The 24,331-nt window shown below is 43.2% G+C and overlaps 1 protein-coding gene across 2 annotated transcripts in view; it reads left to right on the top strand.

The window, feature by feature from the left end:
* LOC122795602 (sialin-like) overlaps positions 1–24,331 on the top strand; it is a 925,743-nt gene that overhangs the window by 761,813 nt on the left and 139,599 nt on the right. For both annotated transcript variants that reach the window (XM_044063877.1, XM_044063869.1), the window contains one exon: positions 2,778–2,910. In XM_044063877.1, the coding sequence (XP_043919812.1) occupies positions 2,778–2,910 (133 nt within the window). The remainder of the gene's footprint in view (positions 1–2,777; positions 2,911–24,331) is intronic.

Raw genomic sequence — 24,331 nt, 5'->3', positions numbered from 1 at the left:
TTAGACAGTGTTTTTAAGAATGATAGGGTATTGAATGCCTAGTAGGCTAACCTAGTAGTAGATCCAGGGAGAGCATAGGATTTATAAGTTAAGAAACAGTAAAGTGTAGGCTGAAGCTACCTTTGCCAAAGTGACATGTTCCTCTTGTGCCATTTTGGGTGTCTGTTTTATTTATTTAGGGTCTGTATTAGAACAACGAAGTTTCAAAACCTCGAGTGTTCTAATATTGACACGTTTTCAGCGAACGCTGAAAATATCGAAGAAACAGAAAACCAATTTTTTTCCTAGGGAAAGAATTTGGTTCTCAGTTTCTGTTGCTTCGGTATTTTCAGCACTGTGGTGGAAAGTTACGGGTCGGGTTCAGGTAAGTGTGCGATTGTGTGGGCGTGAGGGTTAGGGCGGGGTAGGTGAGTTAGGGTTAGGGCACAGGTGAGGTGACTGTCTAGTGACAGACCTTGGTGTTTGGGTTAAGGTAAGTGGATAGTTAGTGGTGTATGTATAGTTTAGTGTAGGGTTAGGTGTAAGAGTTTAGGTGTATGTGTGTGGATTGCTGTTTTTGGTGTACTTGTGTTGTGTATGTGTTTTGTAACAGCAAATTTTTTTCCCTAGGAAAAAATTTGCTGTTTTGTATGTTCGATGTTTTAAATTTTCGATGACTAGGGTTCGGTATTAGAACACTCAAAGTTTTTAAACTTCAGTGTTCTAATATAGACCCATTTATTTATATGCTTATTTTATGTATGTGTGTAGGATTGTATGCAGGCCTGTTTTTGTTGACTTGGTTAGCCCCTCTGGGCTTGAGACTTGTTTTCGGTGTAGACTCAAGGTCATATTTATACAAACTAAAGGTAATTTGGACAGAATTAATGAATAGAATTAATGTATACTGAATTCCCCTTGTCTTCAGTAGAGAATGCCAATAGATTTATCTCTGGTGGGGAACATGGTGGAGTTGAACTAATATTTGAGGAAAGCAAAGGTGCTGATAGGCTGACAATAAACTCTAATCATTATGTGAGGACAGAATTTCCTACAAAACATCAGCATAACCGAATATAAATCACAAGTTTATGTGCTGTTTTAGTGAAATGCATTTGTGATTGACAGGAAAACAGTACTGTAGAACAAATTTTTCCAGTTATTTTACTGCTGTTGTAAACTGAGATGTTTATTTTGCTTGTAGTATGAATGGTATAACTGAGCAGCAGAGGACTTAAGTCTGTTTTTGAGAGAGTAAATGGGAGAATATGATGTCAGACACTGCAGACCAGCAACCAGAGATGATAGCAGAAGTAACATATGGGAGTAGAAATGACAGTGTTATAGAGGTATGAAGATTCTTAGTGTGTTTTAGGTGAAGTCTTATGTTTTATGGGAAGATGTTACAAAACCATGGGTATTTAGTACAGGTGCATTTTTTAGGAAACAAAATGTATAAATTTAGCAATAACCTATGAATGGATGTACGCATCACAGGATTTACCCACATTTGGTGTTGTTTGATCACGAGGCCAAGTCCAAGTGTTCTAACAAAGCCAGCCATGAGTAAATCCTGTGATACATCCAGGACATCCAGGAATGGGTTATTGCTGTTATACAGTAACATTATTTAAGACAAAATTGCTTACCTTTCTTAAGTAATGATTTTGGATAATGTCACTTTAGTGTTCCTTCACCTTCTTCACAGTTTACTCATGTATTGCACATGTATGTGCATGTGTCCGCACACTTGTAAAGTACATCAATAAAGTATTATGGAGCTACCATAGAAGGGAGCATTCCAGTATTGGTTTGTCACTCTGTGTCTTTTTTGTGTGTGTGAAACTTGCATTATTTTTCTTAGACAACTGTACTTTGTGTGTGGAAAGTATTCGGTAAACAGCTGTTCAATTTATACAGTTGCTTTTTGTTGATTCGCCATACACCCTGTGGAATTATGACTGACCACACAGCATCTAAGGTACTTCAAAGAAAGCCACAAAACCTGCATAGTCTGAGCACTTGTTATTGTTCTTTCTCGAGAGGATGATAGCAAATTTTCATAAATTCATTTGCAGCAGCACAAAAACTTACATTCAAGCCATGACTGTTCTTTACTGTTGTATTTCTGCTTAGTCCTGGTTTGGTTCCGAAGAATGACAATGCATGTTAATCCGGTAGTGCCAGCCTTAGCCCAGAGTAAAATGCATTGATCTGAAGTAGGATATTCATTTGTCTGCTGTGGAGGAGGAGACCCGATCTCGTCGCGAGGCTATGGGAGAGGCATTCCAGACCTACCTGGTAGCCTCGTCAGATCTACCCGCCTTACTTCGTAGTCTGGACGGATGATGAATGATTCATCTCATCCAGGCCCATGGGAGTCCCCTGGTGGACCTTTTACCACCAGGGCGGGGAAGGAAGAACCCACACCGCGGAGCCACAAAAAAGACTGATAGGATCCTTAGTCAGCCTCCCGGCCAGGACCTATTGGAGTAAGGGCCTCCTCCCCATGTGCTGATGGCGCGCCTGGCGAAGGGGCTCAGGAGGGGAAGAGTCCTCAGTCCACCCACCCAGTCCACCCGAGGATGGACTCCGTATTTCTTCACACGGTAAAGGCTAGTTTACCGGGCAAATGGAAACGTTCTCTGTGTGGGCGTGGAGCAAGGTTTCACTATAAGGAGTTCTTAGCACTGATGTCTTGAATTACTAATGGATAGTTTAGATGCAACCGTTATGTGTGGTACAAAGTAGTTTGTAAATTGCTAAGTCTTATTGCTTTAATTTTTTTTCCCTTTTAGGATGGATTCTTATCTGCTTTGCCATACTTGGGTTGCTGGACATGCATGATGATTGCTGGTCAGCTTGCAGATTACTTAAGGCAAAACCAAATACTAACAACCATTGTAGTACGCAAGATCTGGACAGCAATAGGTACAGTCAAAATTATGTTTTTCGATACAGTATCAGTATGTTTTAAAGTGAGTTACAACACATTGCTGTGTTTGTCTTAAATGCATTTAAAAGCATTCATCTGTTGTAAATTCATGGATTGAATTGCTTCTTGCTTATTCTGCATTTTTCTTTGTGCTTTGACATAACTGTTCCACACTTAGAGCCTGTGACCTTCCCCATGTATGCAGTTCTTTCTTGCTGCTCATCAGTTTCCAAATATTTGTCATTGGTAAAGCTCTTTGTTTGAAGCTTGAAAGGCCGAAGTCCTCATAAGTTCATATCAGAAGTTAGGACTCTCATAGTAGTGGTTTCTGTTACTTGGGACAGGAGTATAAGGGATTTCAAAAGTTTAAGCACTTTGGGTAACACTTATGTGTAGATGTCCTATATCACTGTTGCAGTATTCTTCACAGCTGGGAACTTCTGCCAAGGATAGCCCAACATCCAGCCAGTGTAACAAACCTTTCGATCTTGTATGCACTGTACATCACACATATGCTCCCCATACAGGACATAGGGCATAAAGGTGATATACAGATGTAGTTACCCAGAACTTTTTTTACTCCAGTCCAAACGCCATCATCAGTCATCGGTCTGAAAGCCCTTTTGCTGTGCTGAATCTATAGCCATCATATAAGTCAATGTTGATTATTCTTTTTTCCTTTGGTTTTGTTCTGTTATGGTTACCTAGAGTTCATGTCATCCAAGAAGGGAAGCTGCCAGTGTGGGAGGCAGAGTTCCTGATAAAGATAGTCACAAAAAGTGTTTTTTGTCTGAGTGCTTTTCACAACCATACATCCTGTAGCATTTGTAAAGCATTTGTGCCTAAGACTCTAAGAAGTCGGTTATCTTCCCTGGACATCTGTCTTCAGAACCAGAGGCTTAAACTGTGTAAGGTAGCATGGTGGAATCCTCTAACCCCGAGGTACCATTAAGCAAGAAAAAGGCCAAGAAATCTCAGCCAGATTCTTTAGCTGTCCAGCTTCCACCAGCTGATTCTCTAGAAGCGAGTGATGGCTGTGTAGGCCATCTGGTATCTACGCTGAATTCCTCTGCCATGACCCATAGCAGCTGACATGGCTCCTTCCTTCTGTATGCACTAAAGATCCTCAGAGGGGATAGCAGGAGTTTGTTGAGGGACTGGTTAATGCCTAATTGGGCCTGAAGCCTCCCCAAGGGGTTTCTTTGCTTACGTCCCCCTTGGACTTCTACTCCTTCCAAATGGCCTAGGGAACCCAGTTCCTCAGATGAGAGTGCAGAGTCTGATGATGAGTCACTGTCCTAGTTTTCCCAGATGCCTTTGCCTTATGGTTCTGATGAATAAGAGTCTGTGAGTCCTGAGTCTCCTTTTGAGGAATTGTCTTTTGGAGACACTGTTGCTAGAATGATGGAATAATTTAAGTGAGATTCTTCTCAAGTGACTGATATCCAGAAAAGGTATTATGAGTTGCTTCAGGTGGACACTACTAAACCTTCTGCAGTACCTCCTGCGTTGGTTGCTTTGTTAGACACCTTTATAGCTGCTTCTAAGTCCCTGATTCTCAGCCATCTGCTCCAAAGAAACCTGACCTGTTCTGTAAGGTTACTGAGGATTGTCACTTATTATTTGTGTCCTTCTACTTACACTGCTGTGGTGTCAGTCTCTTCTTATACGCCTTCCAAACTTTTGACCTCTTCCAAGTTTCTGCCTTAAGATAAGGATAGTAGGGCAATAGAGAGAATTGGTAATAGGTTCATAGATTCATACTAGGCTATCTGCCCTAGGGCATTTATAAGCTTAGCCAGAGTGTGTGTGGCTTTCGCCACCCCTTGGGATGAGAATACTACACCCATTTAGGGTTTAGTTTACTGTACCTCTGTCTAGTAGTGACACAGAGATGACCCCCGGGGTAAACCTACGATCTCCCATCCACTCGTCAAGATTTCTCTTGAAGAGAGTTAGTGAGGGGCTCTGCCTAATATGGACTGGGATTCTGTTCCAGAGTGTAGGGAGCCTCTGGATTATGAATCTGTCCCTCCAGCACGTCCTATTTATTTCTGTGTTGAGGTTCAAATCTCTTGCTCTCGTGGCTCTGATGGATTTGGATTTTCTGAGGTGGAGCATGTCCATTAATTCCAGATTGGACATGGCCTTGTATGTCAGGCATAGATCACCTCTGAGTAGGCGGTATGCGACTGAATAGAGCTAGAGTTTCTTCAGCCGGGCAGCATATGACATATGTTTGAGACCCTTTATCCTCTTGGTGAGGAACTTTTGGGGTCTTTCCAACTGCTGCAGGTGTCGGGTAAGATACATCCCAAATGGGGCATTGTACTCAATCATGGCCCTGATAAGAGAAGAGTACAGGGGCACAATGACCTCTCTTGATCTAGATGTGAATCCCTTCATGATAAGGTGGGCAATATAGAAGGTCTTCCTAACCACCTTGGCAATGTGAGTGTCAATTGAGAGGTTACTGTCAACTTGGGTCCCTAGGTCCCTGATTACCTCTTCTGTACTTAATGGATTACCACCTATGTGATAATTTGTGGGTACCTTATTTTTCCCAAAGGGTATGACTATACATTTTTTGGCGTTCAGTTTAAGGCCATGGCTCTAGCACCAATTATCCGTTTCTATGAGTTCTCTCTGAAGGATGCTTGCGTCCGCTGGAGTATCAATTATGGCACCCAGTTTGCAGTTATCTGTGAACTTTGTCAGCCACAATCCTCCTATGTTTGCGTGCACCTCAGAAAAATAAATGCCGAACAAGAGGGGTCCCAGGACTGAGCCCTGTGGGACACCGCTTGTGACTGGCTCAGAGTCTGACATGGCTCCAGCAATTCTGACCTTGTGGGTTCTGTCCTTGAGCCAGTTTGCAACCCATCTTGTGACATATGGGTTTACATTTAAGCTGGTGAGTTTGTCTATGATGCCCGAGTGGGGTATTGTGTCCAAGGCTTTTGCAAGGTCAAGGTAGGCTGTGTGAACTGCCTTACCCTCATCAATGGCCTTAGTGACTGTTTCAAAAAAGTCGACCAAGTTCAAAAGGCAGGATCTGCCCTTGACAAAGCCAAATTGGGTAGGATCCAATGTCTGTAGGTCCCCAATGTCTTTGTTTATGAGTTCCATAATGATCCTTTCCATAGCTTTGCAGACCAGGCTCATCAAGCTTATGGGGCGGTAATTTCCAGGGTCCGTAGAAGCACCGCCTTTGTGGAGTGGGACCACTGTTGCTGTATGCCACTCTTTGGGTACATATCATGTAGTAAGGCTAAGATTAAACAGCAGCCTTATGTGCGGGTTTAGTTCCTCTTGGAGTTCATGTAGCACGCAGCCCGGGACACCGTCCGGTCCTATTGATACTGTGTTTTTAGCTTTAGAGAGGGCGGCTCTCACCTGGGCATCTGAGATGTTAGGGAGGCTACACTCTGCTGGGATATATATTTCTCCTTTTGGGGGGGAGGGGGCGGAGAAATTTGCACTGAACCTGTCTGCCAGAATGTTGCCAGTGTCTGTGGGTTCAGTGTATTTTGTGTCATTTTGGACTAACTCTGAGCATATCTGGGAGTTTCCACCCAGGTTTCTAACATAGCTAAAGAAGGCCTTGTGATTGTCTTTTGTGTCTTTTGCAGTTTTTCTCTCAAAGTTGGCCTTGGATGATTTTATGAGTGATCGTAGTTTTTTGCTAGTACTGATCAGAGATGCCTTCCCTTTTATGGATTTTGCTCTGTCATGTAGTAGCTTCCTCCTCCTGTTGTAAAGTTTGTTAATGGCTGGGGTCCACCAGACAGGGCGCCTGCCTTTGGGGGAATGGGTCTTGGTTTTATTAGGGATTCCATGATCCATGCATTCTTGAAGGTGCCCGTAGAAGGCATTTATAAAGGATTCAGTGGTGTGGGTTGTGGTTTCCACTGGCCCAGGGGCCTTGAAGGATACCACTTCATTCTTAAGAAGTGTGAAGTCGGCTTTTGAGAAGTTTTTCACTGTGGTCTTTTGTGCAGGGGGTGGGGGCGGGATGTGGATTTCCAGTGAGATTAATTTATGGTCTGATCTCACCAATGAGGGGTATACTTCTGGTGTGGAGCATTTTGTCCCCATGTTTGTGATGATCAGGTCTAGTATATTATCTCCTCTTGTGGGAGTGGTGACTAGTTGTTCCATCGCATTTGAGTTTGAATTCTAGGAACCTTTGGGCTAGGGTGTTGGGGCTTGAGTAATGTTCCCAGCCTATGTTTGGGTTTTTGAAGTCTCCCAATATGATGGTATTTGGCGAGACATTCATACTCTCCAGTGTCTTCAGGAAGGCTGAGTGGGGTTCCTGAGTTTGAGAGGGTGGTCTGTAGCATGCTACAACCTGTAGGGCAGTCTTGCCTATGGTTAGTTGCACCTGGATGGTCTCCGATGATTCGTGCGTTGCCACTAACCTGGAGGTGTGGGTATCTTTGATGAATATGGATACTCCCCCTCCTTTTGTGGCTCGGTCCAAGTTTGGGGGCCGGAAAGCATGATATGAGGTATAACCTGGTAGTGCTGGGGTGCTCTCAGGAGCCTTGAACCAGGTTTCAATCACTGCACAGACATCGATGTTCTCCATACTGAGGAGGGCTTCAAGAGCGTGCATCTTGAGGTTTAGACTTTTGGCATTGAGCAGCATTACCCTTAGTTTTTTTTCACTTGTGTTTTATAGGGAGGTGGGTTTGTCTTTTGAGCCTTGCCTAAAAAAGGCACTATGGGGGTGGCAAGAGCCTTGGCCAATATCCGGAAGCCCAGGGTTGACAGGTGCAAGCCATCCCTTGCAAAGCAGCGTGGCTTGTCAAGCATGTCATCCCAAGCAGACAGACATTGGATCCCCTTAGAATGACACCAGTAATTAAGCCAATTGTTAAAGCTGATCATTTTGTCTTTGTACTGTGGCATCATTCTTGGTGAGGGTAAGATGCTGCTCAGGGTCAGGGTCATACCAGCCTGGGCTACATAATCAGAGAGCTCCTCTATGTCTCTTTTCATGTAGTCCAGGGAGGTACATCTCAGGTCATTCACACCAGCCTGGACAATGACTGAGTCATATTTGTACTTGCTTTGGAGTGACCTGAGTGCTTGTGTTATGTGGCGGATTCTATTGCCCGCAGGCAGCTTACTGTAACCTTTTCCTTGTTCAGTCTGGTGAGCGGGACGTCAGTGTGTCTGACTATGGAGTCACCTATTACAAGTGTATCTGGCATGTTGTTTGGCCTTAAGGGCTGTGACTGTTTAGCACACTGACTTTGTGAACTATGTGTTGCATGTGCTATGTCTTCAGGTAGTGGTCGCTTGGGTGTCTGCTTTGGAGACCTCTGTTGTTTTGGTAGATTTTTAATCAGAGCCTCTGAGTATGTTTTTGTGTGTTTATGTGTTTGGTTTGCAGTTGTGATAGGTCTATGTGAGACTGGGTTTGTGGTGTGCGTGGTTATCTTCTCCTCCTGACTGGTTTTGCCAGTACTGAGTTGAGAGAGCTCAGCCTCCAGTTTGGCTATATATTTGCATCTCTCACATATATTTGTATTTGTTGGGAGGAGGAGAGGGTTGTCTGTGTACATGAGGCAATTGTAACATTGTCTCAAGATTCCCAGATTCACCAGCTGAACAGGAGAGGACGCCAGCAACTGACCCTTCGACATGCTAGAATAGTGTAAAGGATTGCTGTGTAACTGAGTCAGAAAGGACCTATAGGGAAATGGGTACTCAAGGGGATTTAGGTGAATGAAGTACTTTCTTTTACCTGTATAGAAATGCTTTAGGAGCAAGTGCTGGGCTTTTCAGATAGAGAATAGACTGTTTAGATTGCAAGTAGAGCAGTTCTAAGGGAAAAATTGAAGAGCAGACTTTGTGGAGCCAGAAGTAGTTTAAACTTGATTAATCGGCGCTGCCCGATGCTGCTCTGTAAGCAACTTCGCGCAAAAGCGAGCTAAAGCGGGCTTTATAGCAGGGGATTGAAAAGAACTAGGAAATGGCCCAAAACGGCCAATAAACTACAAGTTGCTGGGCTGGAACCACTCCTTTAGGGACAAATAGGCTGCTCAGTGCTCCCTACTCCCACTGGTGAACAAAGAAGCTTCCCCTTATCCAAATAAGGATATGGACAACACAGGAACTATGATACACCCCAGGGATCAGCAAAATCTGAAGACTGGACTATTCTAGTTCAGTAAAGGCAGGAAAACAAGGATTTTTTTTTTTTATTTCAAACAGACAAAAAGATACAGTAACAAACAGTAAATGCTTTAAATCGGCTAGCGCACTTGAGTGTGTTAGCCTAACAGTTAAATTAAGCAAAAAACAAACTTTTTAAAGTGCAAACAGTTCAGAAGCAAACACAAATACAGTAGATCAACTTGCAGAGCTAGTTTAGTAATATGAAAATGCTTTTAGGTGAAATACAGTCGAAATACAGCAGTCAAAAAAGAAAGCCAGAATAAGGTTTATCCTGCTTCTGCTTTGGCCTTTTGGGCTATCAGTTACCAGACCCACATGACCAGATGCGCTCTAGCATTGATTGCCCAGGCTTGTCAGGTTATTTCTGACCAACCTGTTCTGAAGCAAAATGTTCTGCTGTATCTGTTTTGGATTCTACCTGTCAGGTACCTCATCAGTCTTATCAAGTGTAGCTAGGATGCTGCTGATACATCTTCCAGAGCTGCTGCTTTTGGGTCTGTCATGTGGCGTTATTCTTTGCTTCCTATGTAGTCTTTTCTTGAAGATATTAAGGCCAAGATGCTGGATGTTCCTTTGGATGATAATGAAAATCTCTTTGGGATTGCTGCCACTGATGTGTTTGTGTCTTCAGGAAGAAGATAAAGCTTTGCAGGGTCTTAACATATTTTTATACTCCCTATGTTCCAAAGGAACTATCCTACTAGGTATGTTTTTTTTCCACAGGCAGCCTCGTCAAGCCAGCAGAGGCAGGAAGGGTAGTAGGGGAGTGCCTCCTGCTAAGTCTTCTCAAGCTCCTGTGGCTCAGAAGCCTCCTTTTTCCTGACGAGTCTGCTTCTCTTGATAACCCCTCCCTCCCCGGCCAGGTTTCCTTGTCCCTTTGGCTCTCCCTTTGTCTTCCAAACTGGCATATCATCACCTAAGATTCTTGAGTTCTATCTATCACCGGTCAGGGTTACTTCATGGTGTGGAAGTCTCTTCCTCCCTTTTTAGGGATTCACCAACGTTCTCTGGAACAACTTCCTCATTTCCCAGAGGTTCTTGAGTCCCTGGTGGACCAGGGAACTTTTAAACCTGTCCCACCTTCACAAGTAAGTAAAGGATTTTCCTTCAGGATGTTCCTGGTCTCTCGAAAGGGGAGCACTTTGAGACGTATTCTGGATCTGTCCTTGCCCAACACCTTTCGCAAGGTTCCTTCATTTCTAATGTTTACTCTTCAAATCTTGTTTCGTCTTGCACTACCCCAGGCTTTTCTGGTGTCCTTGGATTTGAAAGATACTTGCCTTCATATTTCTATTCACCTTCATTTCAGGAAGTTTTTATGTTTCTCTGTTTCTTCCTCTCATTTTCAGTTCTCTATTTTGCCCTTTGGCCACTCTACTGCCTCATGGGTATTCACAAAATGTCTAGCTCCTGTGATTGCCTTTTGCAGGCTATGAGGCATTCAGATTTTTCCTTATCTAGACAATCTGTTGGCTCATGTGCCTTCTCGCAGTTGCCTGTTACAGGATCTGGAGTTTACCGTATCTCTCCTGCAAAGTCTGGGGTTCACTATCAACTTTCAAAAGTATGTCCTGACTCTCTCTCAGGATCATGTGAATCAGGGTTGCAGGATTCAGACACTGCCAATGTTTGTCTCTCTTCCACCTCAAAAAGTTCTGTCCTTGATCGCTTTCTTTCAGTCTCTTTTTCCTCCTCTACCTGCTATTCTAGCCAGAGAGTTTCTTCAAGCCTTGGAGTTCATGCTCTCTTTTATTCCAGTGCTTCCTCTTGCCAGACTGCACATGTGAAAGCTTCAGTGGTACCTCAAGTCAGTTTGGCTTTAGCATTGTCATCCACTGGATTTTAGTGTGCCTGTCCTTCCTTGTTTAAAGCTGGAATTTGTTCTGTGTATTCAGTAACCTTACCTTCAACCCAGGCAGGTTCCTTCTCTCAAGAACAATTCACCAATGCTTCAGACTTGGGGTTTCCTGTGGTCATCTGAAAGTTCAAGGTCTTTGGCCTCCCATCAGAAGTCAGACCATGTCAACATCAAAGAGAATGAGAGCTGTGATTCTGGCCCTTCAGGCTTTATATCCCATGCTCTGTCCAGGTCCCCTGAAGATTTACATGGACAAACATCACAGTTATGTGGTATGTCAACAAGCAGGGGGGGCAAAGTCTTACTGTCACTCTAGGTTGGCTCTTCAGGCCTGGGAACAGGCTCTCAGCTGTCAAGTTAACTCTTCAAGCAGTGTATATTCCCACAGAGCACAATCTAGTGGCAGACGCCTTGCGCAGGTCCAAAGCACTGGCTCATGAACGGATGCTTCACAAATGCATGTTTTTGGACACAGTCCATCAGTGTGGTATTCCTTAGGTAGATCTTTTGTTCTCCCCTCTGAACAAGGTAGCTCCCTCTTTTATGTTCCAGAGTGCCATGTGGAAGACAAATGTCCTTTCTTTTCCTTCGAAGGGAATGTTTTTTGATGCCTTCCCTCCTCTTCCCCTACTTCCAGGAGTCCTGCAGAAGATTCAGCTGGACTTTCCAGAAATTCTGTTAGTAAGTCCCTTTTGGCCAAGCAACACCGCTTCCCCCTCTTAAGGCATGTGGCCAGGGACAATTATTACATTACCACACTGGTTGGACCTTCTCACACAGCACAGGAGGTCACTCATCCATCCTCACTTATTCACTCTTCAACTGGCACTGTGGACAAAATGGTTTTGATCCCTTTTAGGCACCTGTTTTTGTGAGGATGTGCTCAGGGTTTTGCAAGAGGTAAGAAAACCTGCAAACAGAAAATTCAAATGGAAGAGATTTTCTGTCTGGTGCTATGCTCATAACCGAGATCCTTTTTTCAGTGGGGTCCCTCTCTCTTCTATTTGTATGAGTTGCTTGGCCTATTCTGTGAAGGCCATTTGTTCGCTTTTTCTGCCTGTCTGCCCTTGAATCCTCCTTTCACTTCTCACTTTGAGGTCAAACAGTTTCTAATAGGTGTCCGGCATCTTAGGACCCCAGGAAGCCTATTCCTCCTCTTTGAGACTTCAAATTTGTTTTATAAAAATTGACACAGGCTCCTTTTCAGCCTTCTGGTTCAGCTTCTCTGCATCATTGTACCTGGAAGACTGCCTTATTGCTAGCTCTTACTTCTGCTCTGAGTGTTTTTGAGCTTCAGGCCATTATGGCTATTTCTTCTTTTTTGATATTTCACATGGACAGTATGTCCTTTAGTACTAATCATTGTTTAATGCCCAAGCTGGTCAGTGAGTTGTCTGAATCAGTCAGTTCCTTCTCAGTCTGCTACTGATGGATTTGCACAGACAACTCTAGTATTATTTGGATAAAACTAATGCAATTTGTAAATCTGACCAGCTTTTTGTTTTTTTTCATCCCAGGACATTGGGTTTGGCTGTTTCTAAGTAATCCATATGGTGGATATCTAAGGCCATTTCTTTTTGTCGTTCTCTTCATGGCAAATGTCTGCCTACGTCCATTAGAGCTCACTCCACTAGAGCTGTTGCCTCTTCTGGTGCTTTGTTCAAAGGTTGGACACCGATTTTATCCTTGAAGCTGCTACATGATCCTCAGTGCATGCCTTTACTAAGCATTGTAAATTGGATATGGTTTCTTGGGCCAGAGCAGTTTTGCTCAAAACATTCTGCATGGTTTGTTGAGGGTTTCCCAGCCTTCCACTTCTGAGGCCTTTTCTTGAGCTTTTGCACTCTCCCTACTGTGAAGAATACTGCAACAGTGATATAGAAGGACATAGTATAGTGAGTAAAATCTTACCATAACAGTAGTTGTCCTTCTCTTTACTGTTGCAGTATTAGCTGCATCCCTCCATCCAATTTTTTCTTTTGGATTTTGTTGTGGTTACCTTCCTGGCCAAGCGTCTTCCTTTTCCATGTGCATTTTCTCCTTCTGGATTTGCATAGCCTTTTTTATCCTATGGAGACTGCCCTCTTCTGGAGCAGTTCACTTCTGGGTAACTGCATCCATTCTTCACCTTTATATGCCCTACATCCTGTACAGGGAGCATACATGTGACATACAGTGCAGGCAAGTAGTAAAGGCTTTGGTATACTGTCCAGATGTTGGGCTATCCTTGGCAGGAGGTCTCCAGACAGTCCACACTGTCACACTGTTGACTCCCATTTTCACCCAAGTTTTCCCAAAAGCCTGCCTCCACAAAAGTATACTGGAAGCATGCGTGCAAAAGGAGCCATTTAGACCTTTCTCAGGAGTCTCTCACAGAGGATGCTGATTTCAGTGAAGGGGAGGGTTCCCCTAAATCCCTACCCATGTTCTTTGGTGAAATTCTAGAACTATTAGAATAGTGTGATGATACACAGATACCACCTCCCAGGAGGACTCAGCATTCCTTGAGGCCTTTGGGGCTGGCCTGCATAGTCCTGGGTAGTACCTCCTGCTGACAAACTTATGTTTAGTTTTAAGTTGGGCTTAGAAGGAGGTGAACATGGTCAAACCAATTCCTGTATACCTGATAAAATCTTAGTCTCCTCTAAGGACAGACCTTTCTGGAGGAAGGGTCCTGTGGTCGATTCTACATTGATAGCAGCAGCCACTTAGAAAGAGCTAAGAGAACTCTACACTCCAACTTCCTAACAGGGCTGAACTACTTGGCTCATCAAACACACTTTCAGTGGGACTTAACAAATGAGTTTCCAAGCCTTTCTTTGGGTCTTTACCTGTGGAAGCCTACAAAACAGGAATTTGCCTCTGGTTTCTCTCAAGTCCCTCTCAGTTGTGGAGGCAGGGGATGTGGGGAGCTTGTCTGTGTACCTTTCAGCCTAGACAGCCATCACCCAAGGTTCATGAGTGCAGAGAATCACAATCAGAGGCTACACAATTTCTTTATCTCCCCATCCCAATTCAAAAAGATTTCCATACTTCCACCCCCACAATGAAAGCTGCCAAGCAAGCGAGTCATTTGGGAGGGTCCCACCAGACTAGTAAGGATCAGGAGTATACTCAAGGTTCTTTTTGGTACCAAAGAAGAATGGGGGCCCGAGACCCATTTTGAAATTCAGCCATACAAACCAAAGATTCCGATGATCACAGTTCAGTTCATCGTACCACTGTTAAAGAAGGCAGACTAGATGTGATTGATAGATCTTCAGGAAGTGTACTGCCACATTAAGATAGCCAGATGGCCCAGAATAAGGTTCCTCCTCTTTGGCTGGGAGACTGTCATTTCCAGTTCATAGCCCTGTCCTTTAGTCTCACACAGACCCAAGGTTTCACCAGGTGTATGACAGTGGTTTGTTCTCAGACTGCAGAGGTTCCATATGTTTCCATATCTGAATGACTGGCATCCTTACTCCATCTTTGTTCCTGTCTGTGAGTCACAGTCAGTATGGAATAAGCAAAGCTGGTTTATGTCCAAACAGTAGAGATCATTTGAATTAATTGGGGGTCCATCTGGATACTACGTTGCAGATAGCCAGACTTCCAGAGTTGAGAATTCGCACTCTTCGACAACAAGTTTTAATGTTTTTCTCCCGTTACAGGTCACCAGCCAAGTGTATATTGTGTATCCTGTGATCTGTTGATAGCCTCTGTTACCCTCTATTCCTCAGGCCAGGTTTTACTTGAGGGTTTTGCAGTGGACTGTCGCAGTTCAATATGCAATGCGTTACAGACCAATGCAGTTTCGCATTTGTCTCACCAGTGTATGCACACCACATGTTCAGAAGTGGTTGGACCCCCCCCCTAGTTTCCCAAGGTTGCTGTTTCCTTACTTTATTTATTTATTTGAATTTGTCTTATGGGGTAAAGCACACTAATTTCCATGTTTTTTTTTTTTTCAGACTCTGCCTGAGAGCAGTGTCTGATTAAGTGACTTGCTGAAAGTCGCACAATTGTAGGGTCCATCTGCCACCCCTATCACCCCCTCAGGCCATAGTAGCTACAGATGCTTTCCAAAAGTTGAGGGGGTGTTTCATGGGAAAGAAAGTCCAGAGCCTTGCAGTCTGTCTCAGAGGCCAGTCTTCACATCAGTGTCCTGAAAATGAGAACAGTCCTCCTAGCATTGCAGTTTTCAGGGCTCTCTCCCCTGCAGAGTGATTGCAATCCAGACTTACAAAATGTCAGTAGTGTGGTTTACCCTGATCCCCTTGGGGGGGAGTAGTCCCAGAGGGGTGCTGTGGTCCACAGTTGGTTCCAACTGCAGTCCTCTTGTCTGAAATTAAAACAATAAATTAAAAATGATTCCTCAGATAACAAGGATAAACATTTCACAACACACTTTGTAAGCTGTTGTTCTATCTCGAGGGATGCTGTGGTCCACAGTTGGTCTTGTGTGTGCTTATCCTCCTACTCCCCTCCTACCAAAGTTTCTGGATCAAAGTGTGCTGTAAGGTGAAAGAGAGCCTCATTGCTCCCTTTTGACCTTGACAGATATGCTTTCCCTACCTCTGGCTTCACTTGATATGACCGCATTGGGTGCTTGATCCTATTCCAGATCTCGTCTCTCACTTGTCCAGCATGCCTCACCCAGACATAGCTGCACTGAATTTAACCACATGATTCCTCCAGTTCTGATGAACAGGCAGTCCAGGCTCTCATCCCAGGTTTTGCATATTCTCACATCCCCTCGGAAACCTTCTGCTAGGAAAGTTTATGAAAGCAAGTGGAAGAAATTTTCTGTATGGCCTGTAGCAGGGATATAGACCCTTTTTGACCCCTGTCCTTGCTATTTTAGATTTTTTTAGCTGGTCTCTTTCATGATGGGACTAACTGTTCCACCATGAAAGTTCAAATGGCTGCCATCTCAAACCTGCACATGGAAGGCATTCAGACTACCATTGCTTCTTTGAAGTTGTTTAAAGCCTTTCTAAGGGGTAACTTTCTTCTTCACGCCCTTCCCAAGAGATCCTGTTCCACTCTGGGACATTAGCCATTACGTCAGGCCTTGACAAAACCCCCTTTTGAACCAGCTGTAACTGCAGAGTTAAAGTATATTTCTTTGAAGATACTTTTCCTGGTAGCTAGAACTTCCTCTTGAAGAATTTCACAGTTTCAGTCTCTTTCTTGTAAACCACTTTGCATGATTTTTCATAAAGATAGGATATCACTTCAAACTAACCCCACATTTTTTCAAAAGAGGGCTTCAGAGTTTACTTTGAATCAAACTGTTAATCTACTGTTTTCTTCTCAAATGCTTTCCAATAAGTAAGAACATATTTTACACTTGATGGGTATTCAGTAAAAACTGAGATTTTATCTACATTGCACTAAAGCAAGGAGACAGACCATCTCTGTTTCCTTTTCTTCAGTCAAATTGGGAAAAGAGGTTTGTTTCTAAAGTGACTCTATCCAGGTGGTTATCAGAATGCATTTTCTATGTAGATAAGGAAGAAGGTTTAGCCTTTCGCTGTAATCCAAAAGGTCATTCTACCAGGGTGGTGGACACTTATGCAGCCTACTTCCCAAGGGTCCATATTGATGACACCTCTGCAGCAGCTACTTAGTCTACTGTGTATATATTTATATATCACTACAAACTGGGCTTACATTCCAGGTCTAAGGCTTGTTTTGCTTCTACCATCCTCCAAAATATCCTTCCATGACATCTCCCAGAGTTTGAAGTAGCTGGGGACTCTCTTCCATTAGTTGAGCAATGACAGAAGAGACAACATCAGATATGAAAGTTTTGCACTTACCATAACACTAAATCTGTGTTGTCCTCTTCCATTCTCATAGGTAGGTACTAGGCTGTTGGCCCTAGTGCCTATATAAGCCTAGCCAGAAAGATACCCTGGCTTTTGCCATCCAAGAAAAAATTTTCCTGTGCTCCTGTAAAGAAGAGCCGCAGAGGTGATCCCCGGGGTGAATTTCCTATTTCCCATTCAGTCATCAAGATTTTTCTTGAAGAGTGCTAATGAAGAACTTTGTTTGATATAGAGAGGTAGTTTGTTCCAGAGTATGGGAAGTCTCTGGGACAGGAATCTATCCCTCCAGCATGTTCTGTTTATTGTAGTGACAAGGTTTAGGTCCCTAGAGCATGTAGCTCAGAGGGATTGGGATTTCTTTAAGTGGAGCATGTCCAACAGCTCCTAGTTTGACATAACTTTGTATGTTAGGCAGAGATCACCTCTGAGTAGCCGATATGCGACAGAGTAAAGCTGGAGTTTTTTGAGATGGTCTGCGTATGGCATCTGTTTGAGGCCGGTAATCCTCTTTGTGAGGTATTTCTGCGGCCTTTCCAGTTGTAGATGTCTTGTGAGGTACATACCAAAAGGGCACTGTACTCTGTAATGGGTCTAATGAGTGACGAGTAGAGGGGAACAATGACCTCTTTTTTTTCCTGGATAAGAAGCCTTTTGTGATGAGGTGTGCCACATAGAAGGATTTCCTGACTACTGTGGCAATGTGATTATCAAAGGAGAGACTACTGTCCACCTGTGTCCCAAGTTCTCTTATCACACTTTCAGTGTTAAGTAGACCACCACCTATGTGGTAGCTCATGAGTACAGTTTTTTTACCAAAGGGGATGACGGTGCACTTTTTGGCATTGAGCTTTAGACCATGGCTTTGACACCAGGCATCTGTTTCCGTGAGGCCCTTTTATAGGATGTCCACAATGTAAGGAGTTTTGATTATGGCTCCTAGTTTGCAGTCATTTGTGAACTTTGTTAGCCAAAGACCTTCTGTGTTAGCCTTTACTTCAGAAAAGTAGATGCCAAACAGGCGAGGACCCAGGACTGAACATTGTGGTACTCCACTTGTCACTTGTTTGAAGTCTGATTTGGAGTCTGCTACTTTCACAGTGTGGGTTCTGTCATTGAGCCAGTTGGCAACTCATCTTGTGACATAGGGGTTTATACCTAGTTTAGTGAGTTTATCTATAATTCCAGAGTGGGGGATGGTGTCAAAAGCCTTGGTGAGATCTAGGTAGCCTGTGTGAACCACCTTACCTTCGTCTACGGCTTTGGTGACTGCTTCAAAGAAGTCTATCAGGTTTAGGAGACATGATCTGCCTTTTACAAACTGGGTTGGGTCCAGAGTTTGGAGATTACCAATGTCTTTGTGTATAAGATCCGTGATGGTACGTTCCATGGCTTTGCAGACCAGGCTCGTTAGGCTAATGTGGCGGTAGTTCCCAAGGTCTGTGGTGGCTCCCCCTTTGTGGAGTGGGATATCCGTTGCTGTGCGCCATTCAGTGGGCACAAAGCTTGAGTTGAAGCTATGATTGAACATGGTGCTTAGGTGGAGTGCCAGTTCATTCTGCAGTTCATGTAGAACGCAGCCTTGGATGTTGTCAGGTCCCATGGATGCTGTGTTCTTGCATCTATATCAAGTTATCGAAAGTTTACTTAATCGAATCAATAAAGGTAGAACTTTATTGATCAAGTAAAACATCGAATAACGTAAAAAAAAAACCTAAATGGCATAACCCCCTACAACCCCCCTACTTAAATATACCAACACCGGGACCGCACTACAGTGAGGTAAACGGAAATCTCCCCTTACTGAGATTTCCATTTACTTGCACAGTGTTCTTCACTTTCGATATTGTCGTGCCAACAATATCAGCCTCTATATTGTCAGCTTACGACAACGTGAAGTAGACCCATGTTCTTGGCTTTGGAGAGTGTGGTTTTTACCTGTGCAGCCGTGATTACAGGAACTTTGCATTCTTCCGGTATAGAGATGGGCCCTTTAGGGCGTAAGAGGGGGGGTAAAGTTAGCACTGAATCTATCTGCCAGGATGTTGGTTCTGTATATTTAGTGCCATTGTGCTGCAACTCCGAGCAGGTCTGAGTGTTGCCATTGAGATTCTTGACATACCTATAAAATGCTTTGTGGTTGTCTTTAGAATCAGTGGCGATTTTATTTTCGTAACTAGCCTTGGAGGATTTTATGAGGGATCTCAGCATCTTACTGAGGCTGACCAGGGAGTTCCTCCAATTATGGGATTTTACTCTTTTTTGCAACAGTTTCTTTCTTCTGTTGTAGAGTTTGTTTATGGCAAGGGACCACAAGATTGGCTTCCTTTTTTTGGAGGATAGCATCTTGGTTCTGTTAGGAATAGCATGATCCACGCACTCATGTAAGTGCTTATAAAGTGCATTTGTGTAGGATTCAGCAGTAGTACCTGTATTGTCCGTCTGCATGGGTGTCATGAAGTTTGCCACAAATTTTTTACAGTGGTTTCCCCAATGGGGGTGGGTGTGGGATGTGGATGTCTAGGGTGAATAGCTTGTGGTCGGGTCTGACCAATGAGGAATTGACCTCTGGTGTATAACACCAGTCACCCATGTTGGTACTGACCAGGTCTAGGATATTGCTGCCCCTGGTGGGGGTGTGGATAAGTTGATCCAAGGCTTTGGAATTTATGAATTCCAGAAAACGTTGAGCAAAAGAGTTGGTACATGAGTAGTTTTCCCATTTAATGGTGGGGTAGTTGAAATCGCCCATTATTAGGGTGTTGGGTTGTACCCTAATATTTTCCAGTGTCTCAAGAAATGAGGAGTGGGAATCCTGGGGCATGGTGGGGGATCTGTAGCAAGTTACAATTTGGATTGCGGTCTTGTCCAGGGTTAGTTGCACTTGGATAATCTCGGATGCATTATGCTGAGCAACTAGCCTGGAGGTGTGGATATCCTTAATGAATATGGACACGGCTCCGCCTTTAGTGTTTCAGTTCAGGTTAGGTGGCTGAAAGGAGTGGTATGAATTATAGCCTGGTAATGCAGGGGTGCTCTCTGGAGCCTTGAACCAGGTCTCTGTCACTGCACACATGTCGATGTTCTCCATTTTAAGGAGCGCCTCGAGTGAATGCATTTTGAGGTGTAGACTTCACACTGAGTAGCATTACCCTCAGATTTTGCTTGCTTGTACCTGTTAAGGTGGTGAATTTGTCAATTGAACCTTTCCTAAAAAAGGCACTATAGGGGTGGCAAGAGCCTTAGCCAGTATCCAGAATCCCAAGGGCGACAGGTGCCGGCCATCTCTGGCAAAGCATCATGGTCTGTCGATCATGTCAACCCAGGCAGACAGATACTGGATCCGCTTAGAATGACACCAGAAGCTTAGCCAATTGTTGAAGTCAATCATTTTGTCCTTGTACTATGGTATCATTCTGGGTGATGGCAGGATGCTACTCAGGGCTAGGGTCATACCTGCCTGGGCTACAAGATCGGAGAGCTCCTCCATGTCTCTCTTCATGTAGTCCAGGGAGGTATGTCTGAAGTCATTCACTCCAACATGGACAAGGACAGAGTCATATTTGTACTTGTTGCAGAGTGACCTGAGTGCGTGCATTATATGGCAAATCCTGGCACCCGACAGGCAGCTGACAGTAACTTTCTCCTTGTTTAGCCTGGTGAGTGGAACATCAGTGTGCCTGACTATAGAGTCACCTGTGACTAGAGTATTGGGTATGTTGTTATGCCTTATGGGCTGTGGTTGAGTGGCACACTGAGTTTGTGGGGTGTGTGTCATTTGGGTTGTGTTGGAGGGTGGAGGTTGCTTGCGTTTCTGCTTTGGAGGTCTCTGTTGCTTGAGCAGATTTTTATTGAGAGCCTCTGTGAATGTAGATGTGTGTTTCATATTTCTATGTGTGTGTTTTGGTGGTGTAGGTTTTGAGGGACTATGTGATGAGAGTGGTGTAATGCAAGTGTTTACCTTCTCCTCTTGACTGTCTAGTCCATTCTTGGGTGAAGAGAGCTTTGCTTCCAGTTTGGCTATATAAGTGCATCTCTCACAGGTTGTAGTGTTGGGTGGTAGGAGGAGAGGGTTGTCTGTGTACATGAGGCAATTGCTGCATTGCCCCAAGATGCCCAGATTCATCAAGTAGACAGGAGAATACACCAGGAGCTGACCCTTAGACATACCTGGATAGGTGCTTATTCATTAGGTACTAAAAACTGTTTTCCTCTAGACAAGTGAAGAAAGTTGAGTGCTTTAGTAATTTATAGCTTATTTAGTGCTTACAATGAGTTCTGAACAAGTGCTGAGCTAGGGTTTTCATACGTCCAGGTTTCCCAGGACACGTCCTCTTTTTGGGCTCCTGTCCGGGCAGTTTTTGAAAATTCTGCGATTACCAGGACAAAACGCAGAATTTTCAAAAACCAGACATCCCTATTTCCTCTTTCCTCCACTTTTTTTTTTTTGATTGGGTCGTATACCGGTATACGAGCCAATCAAAAAAATTGAATCTGTTCAGTTTGTGGAACTGCTTGATGTTCCGCAATGAACAGAAGAGGGTCTGCTGTGCAAGTTTTTGATTGGCTCTTATACAGGCCAATCAAAAATCGCCAAACATGGAGCTACTTGTCTTTAATGCGGAACAAGACTAAAGACCTTTTTTTTTTTTTTTGGTCTTCACCTAGTGTGAAAGAACTTTTGTCCCAACCCGGCCAGTCAAGAATCTGGCAACCCTAAGAGGACTAATACCAGCACATATTTTTTTGTCCTCTTTTTTTGTATAAGAAAATATGGTAACCCTATGCTGAACTCAAAGAAACAGATTTTAGTGCTAAAACTAAAAAACTGGCTTCTTCTAAGGGAAAATTTGAAGAGCAGACTTTATGGCGCCAGGAATAGTTTAAGCCTAGCTAAGCGGCGATGCATAAAGTGTATATATTTTTTTTTATATAACAGTAGCAAATGAGCAAACTGATTTAAACAAATTAACCAGTTAACCAACAAAAAGCTAAAAACTGAGCCCTGTTCCAGCAGTCTTTGATCAGACAAGTTCTAACTGCACACTCCTGCCACTAGGGTGCAAGGGAACCTTCTCCAAAAAAGATGGACTGGATTAGTGCTCAAGTTGTACAAACAAAGCTAGATTCAGAATTTAGTCTATGCTACAGCAAACAAGGCATACCAGTTTCAGAAAGAAACAGTTCAAATAAGCAGGCACAATAAGGCTTTAACCATAAACTCCCAGCTCAGAAGGACAGAATCTACCCTGTCCTCCCACAAAAGTGCAGACCACTCCTTGTTAATGTAAAATAACTGGCCCAAAGCCCAAGTGCTTTAACCATAACTAATACACTTTTAGAATAACAGACACTGAGCCTTCAGTCAGCAATTCCCAACTTAGAAGGATGTAAGCTACCTGTCCTGCCACAGCAGTGCAGACCACAAACCTTCTTAATGTAAAACAACTGGTCTGGAGCCCAAGTGCTTAAACTAAAAGGCTTAGAGTAGCAGTTACAATTTAATCAGGCTACTACCAAGCAGTAATAAATGGAGCAGAATAAATACAGTTGAGTACTTTTAAGAAGAGGCAAAAGCAAAATAAAATGCAATTTTTTTTAGTAAGGTGCAGGGAGAGAGGAAGAAGGAGCAGAAGAAAAATTCAAGGTTAAGAACCTAAGTGGGTTTGCCGTCTCAAATGTTCTATCTGTATTAAGTAGACTGAACACCAGAATGGGAGGGGTGTCCCAGATCAAATTTACAGTAGGGGACGGGCAACTGCAAAGCTACCAACTATAACACCACCACAAGAATAGGTTGGGGAGAGGGGGAAAAACTGTTTCAGGACAGGTGAGAAACAGAAAACAATGCCAGAAAATATATAAAATAATTCAGTCAGGCAAAATTAAGACAATGCAGAACTCTGAAAGGTTAAAATGCCAAGAGATACACTTATCAATCAGCGATATATTTCCAGATTGTTCACACTGCAGCCAGAACACCAGGAGTTTCCAAAAGTGTATGCAGGAATTTACAAACATAAATTATTTTAAAATCAGCAAGCCTTGAAGCAATCAGATAACACAAAAGCTGTTAGACCAGTTTTATAAACTCCACCACAGGAATAGGGGGAAAGCAGTTTCAGGACAGATGAGAAACAGAATACATTGCAGTTTCAGGACAGATGAGAAACAGTAAACAATGCCAGAAAATATATAAAATAATTCAGTCAGGCAAAATTAAGACAATGCAGAACTCTGAAAGGTTAAAATGCCAAGAAATATTCTTATCAATTAGCGATATATTTCCAAATTGTTTGAGAATCACACTGCAGCCAGAACACCAGGGGTTTCCAACAGTGTATGCAGGAATTTATGAACAGAAACTATTTTTAAATCAGCAAGCCTTGAAGCAATCGGATAACACAAAAGCTTGTTAGACCAGTTTTATAAACTTCACTACAGGAATAGGGGGGAAGCAGTTTTAGGACAGATGAGAAACAGAAAACAATACAGTTTCAGGACAGAAAACAATGCCAGAAATATATAAAATAATTCAGTGAAGCAAAATTAAGACAATGCAGAACTCTTAAAGGTTAAAATGCCAAGAAATATACTTATCAATCAGCGATATATTTCCAGATTCTTTGAGAATCACACTGCAGCCAGAACACCAGGTGTTTCCAACAGTGTATCCCGTTAAGTTGCTCTCCTTTTGTCTCTCTCTAAATTGTCTCTCTCTCGGCTCCAATTTGACTGCACTGTACCTATACAGAGACTTGGCTTGTTGCAGTTATGGTCTGTTTCTCAGGTGCATATTTGGGATTTGAGTACCAATTATATTTCTATATTAGGCAGGCAAACCTGATCTGAGGTATTCAGTTGATGGAGTGGAATTTTGGGTAGGAGGACGTGGCTGAACCTTGGATACAAAAGGTCTAGAGCTGCCTTTGTGGGATCCAAATGGATCCAATAGACCCATCATTTGAGGAGAATGAAAGAGGGCATTGATCTAGCATTATGGCAAGTACATCACTTTCAGTTTTGAGACTATAGTAATTACAGTTATGCAAAATTCTCATGCAAGACATTACAGGGAAAGGGTAGTGTGTGAGCTATGAAGAAAGGAAGGCCACAACCAACACTCATTCAAAGGAACTTGCAACATGCATGGAAAAACCAGCAGTAATCCACACAACAGCCCACTGTTGCAGTCCCAAAAACTCTGCAGCCAAGTAAAGTGTATGCAATTCTTCCTTTGCGCCACTAGGTGGTGGTATATGCAGTAAAACTTTTTAGATTTTTGCAAGAATGTTGAACATGTATTTGTAGGAGGGTGTGTCCGTTTTTGTACATGTGGCTTTCTATTTTTGGTAATAATGCGGATTCTAAGGATTCTTGTCAGCATGAATGCATATTTATTTAGTGATATAGTATCCTAAGTAACGCTATGTCTAGGTCATTATTTTTGACTATTAGACTTGGTACTGAGGAAGAAGCTTTGAAACTGGTATATCATTTTAATCTGTTGCCTGTTTTTCTATCTTCTGGTTTGTGTGGCTCTCCATAAAGAAC

Source organism: Protopterus annectens, chromosome 1.part0, assembly GCF_019279795.1.
Source record: "Protopterus annectens isolate FY-2018-M chromosome 1.part0, PAN1.0, whole genome shotgun sequence".
Lineage (NCBI taxonomy): Eukaryota > Metazoa > Chordata > Ceratodontiformes > Protopteridae > Protopterus > Protopterus annectens.
Note: the sequence above shows the minus strand (reverse complement) of the source record. Positions and strands in the feature narration are given on the sequence as shown.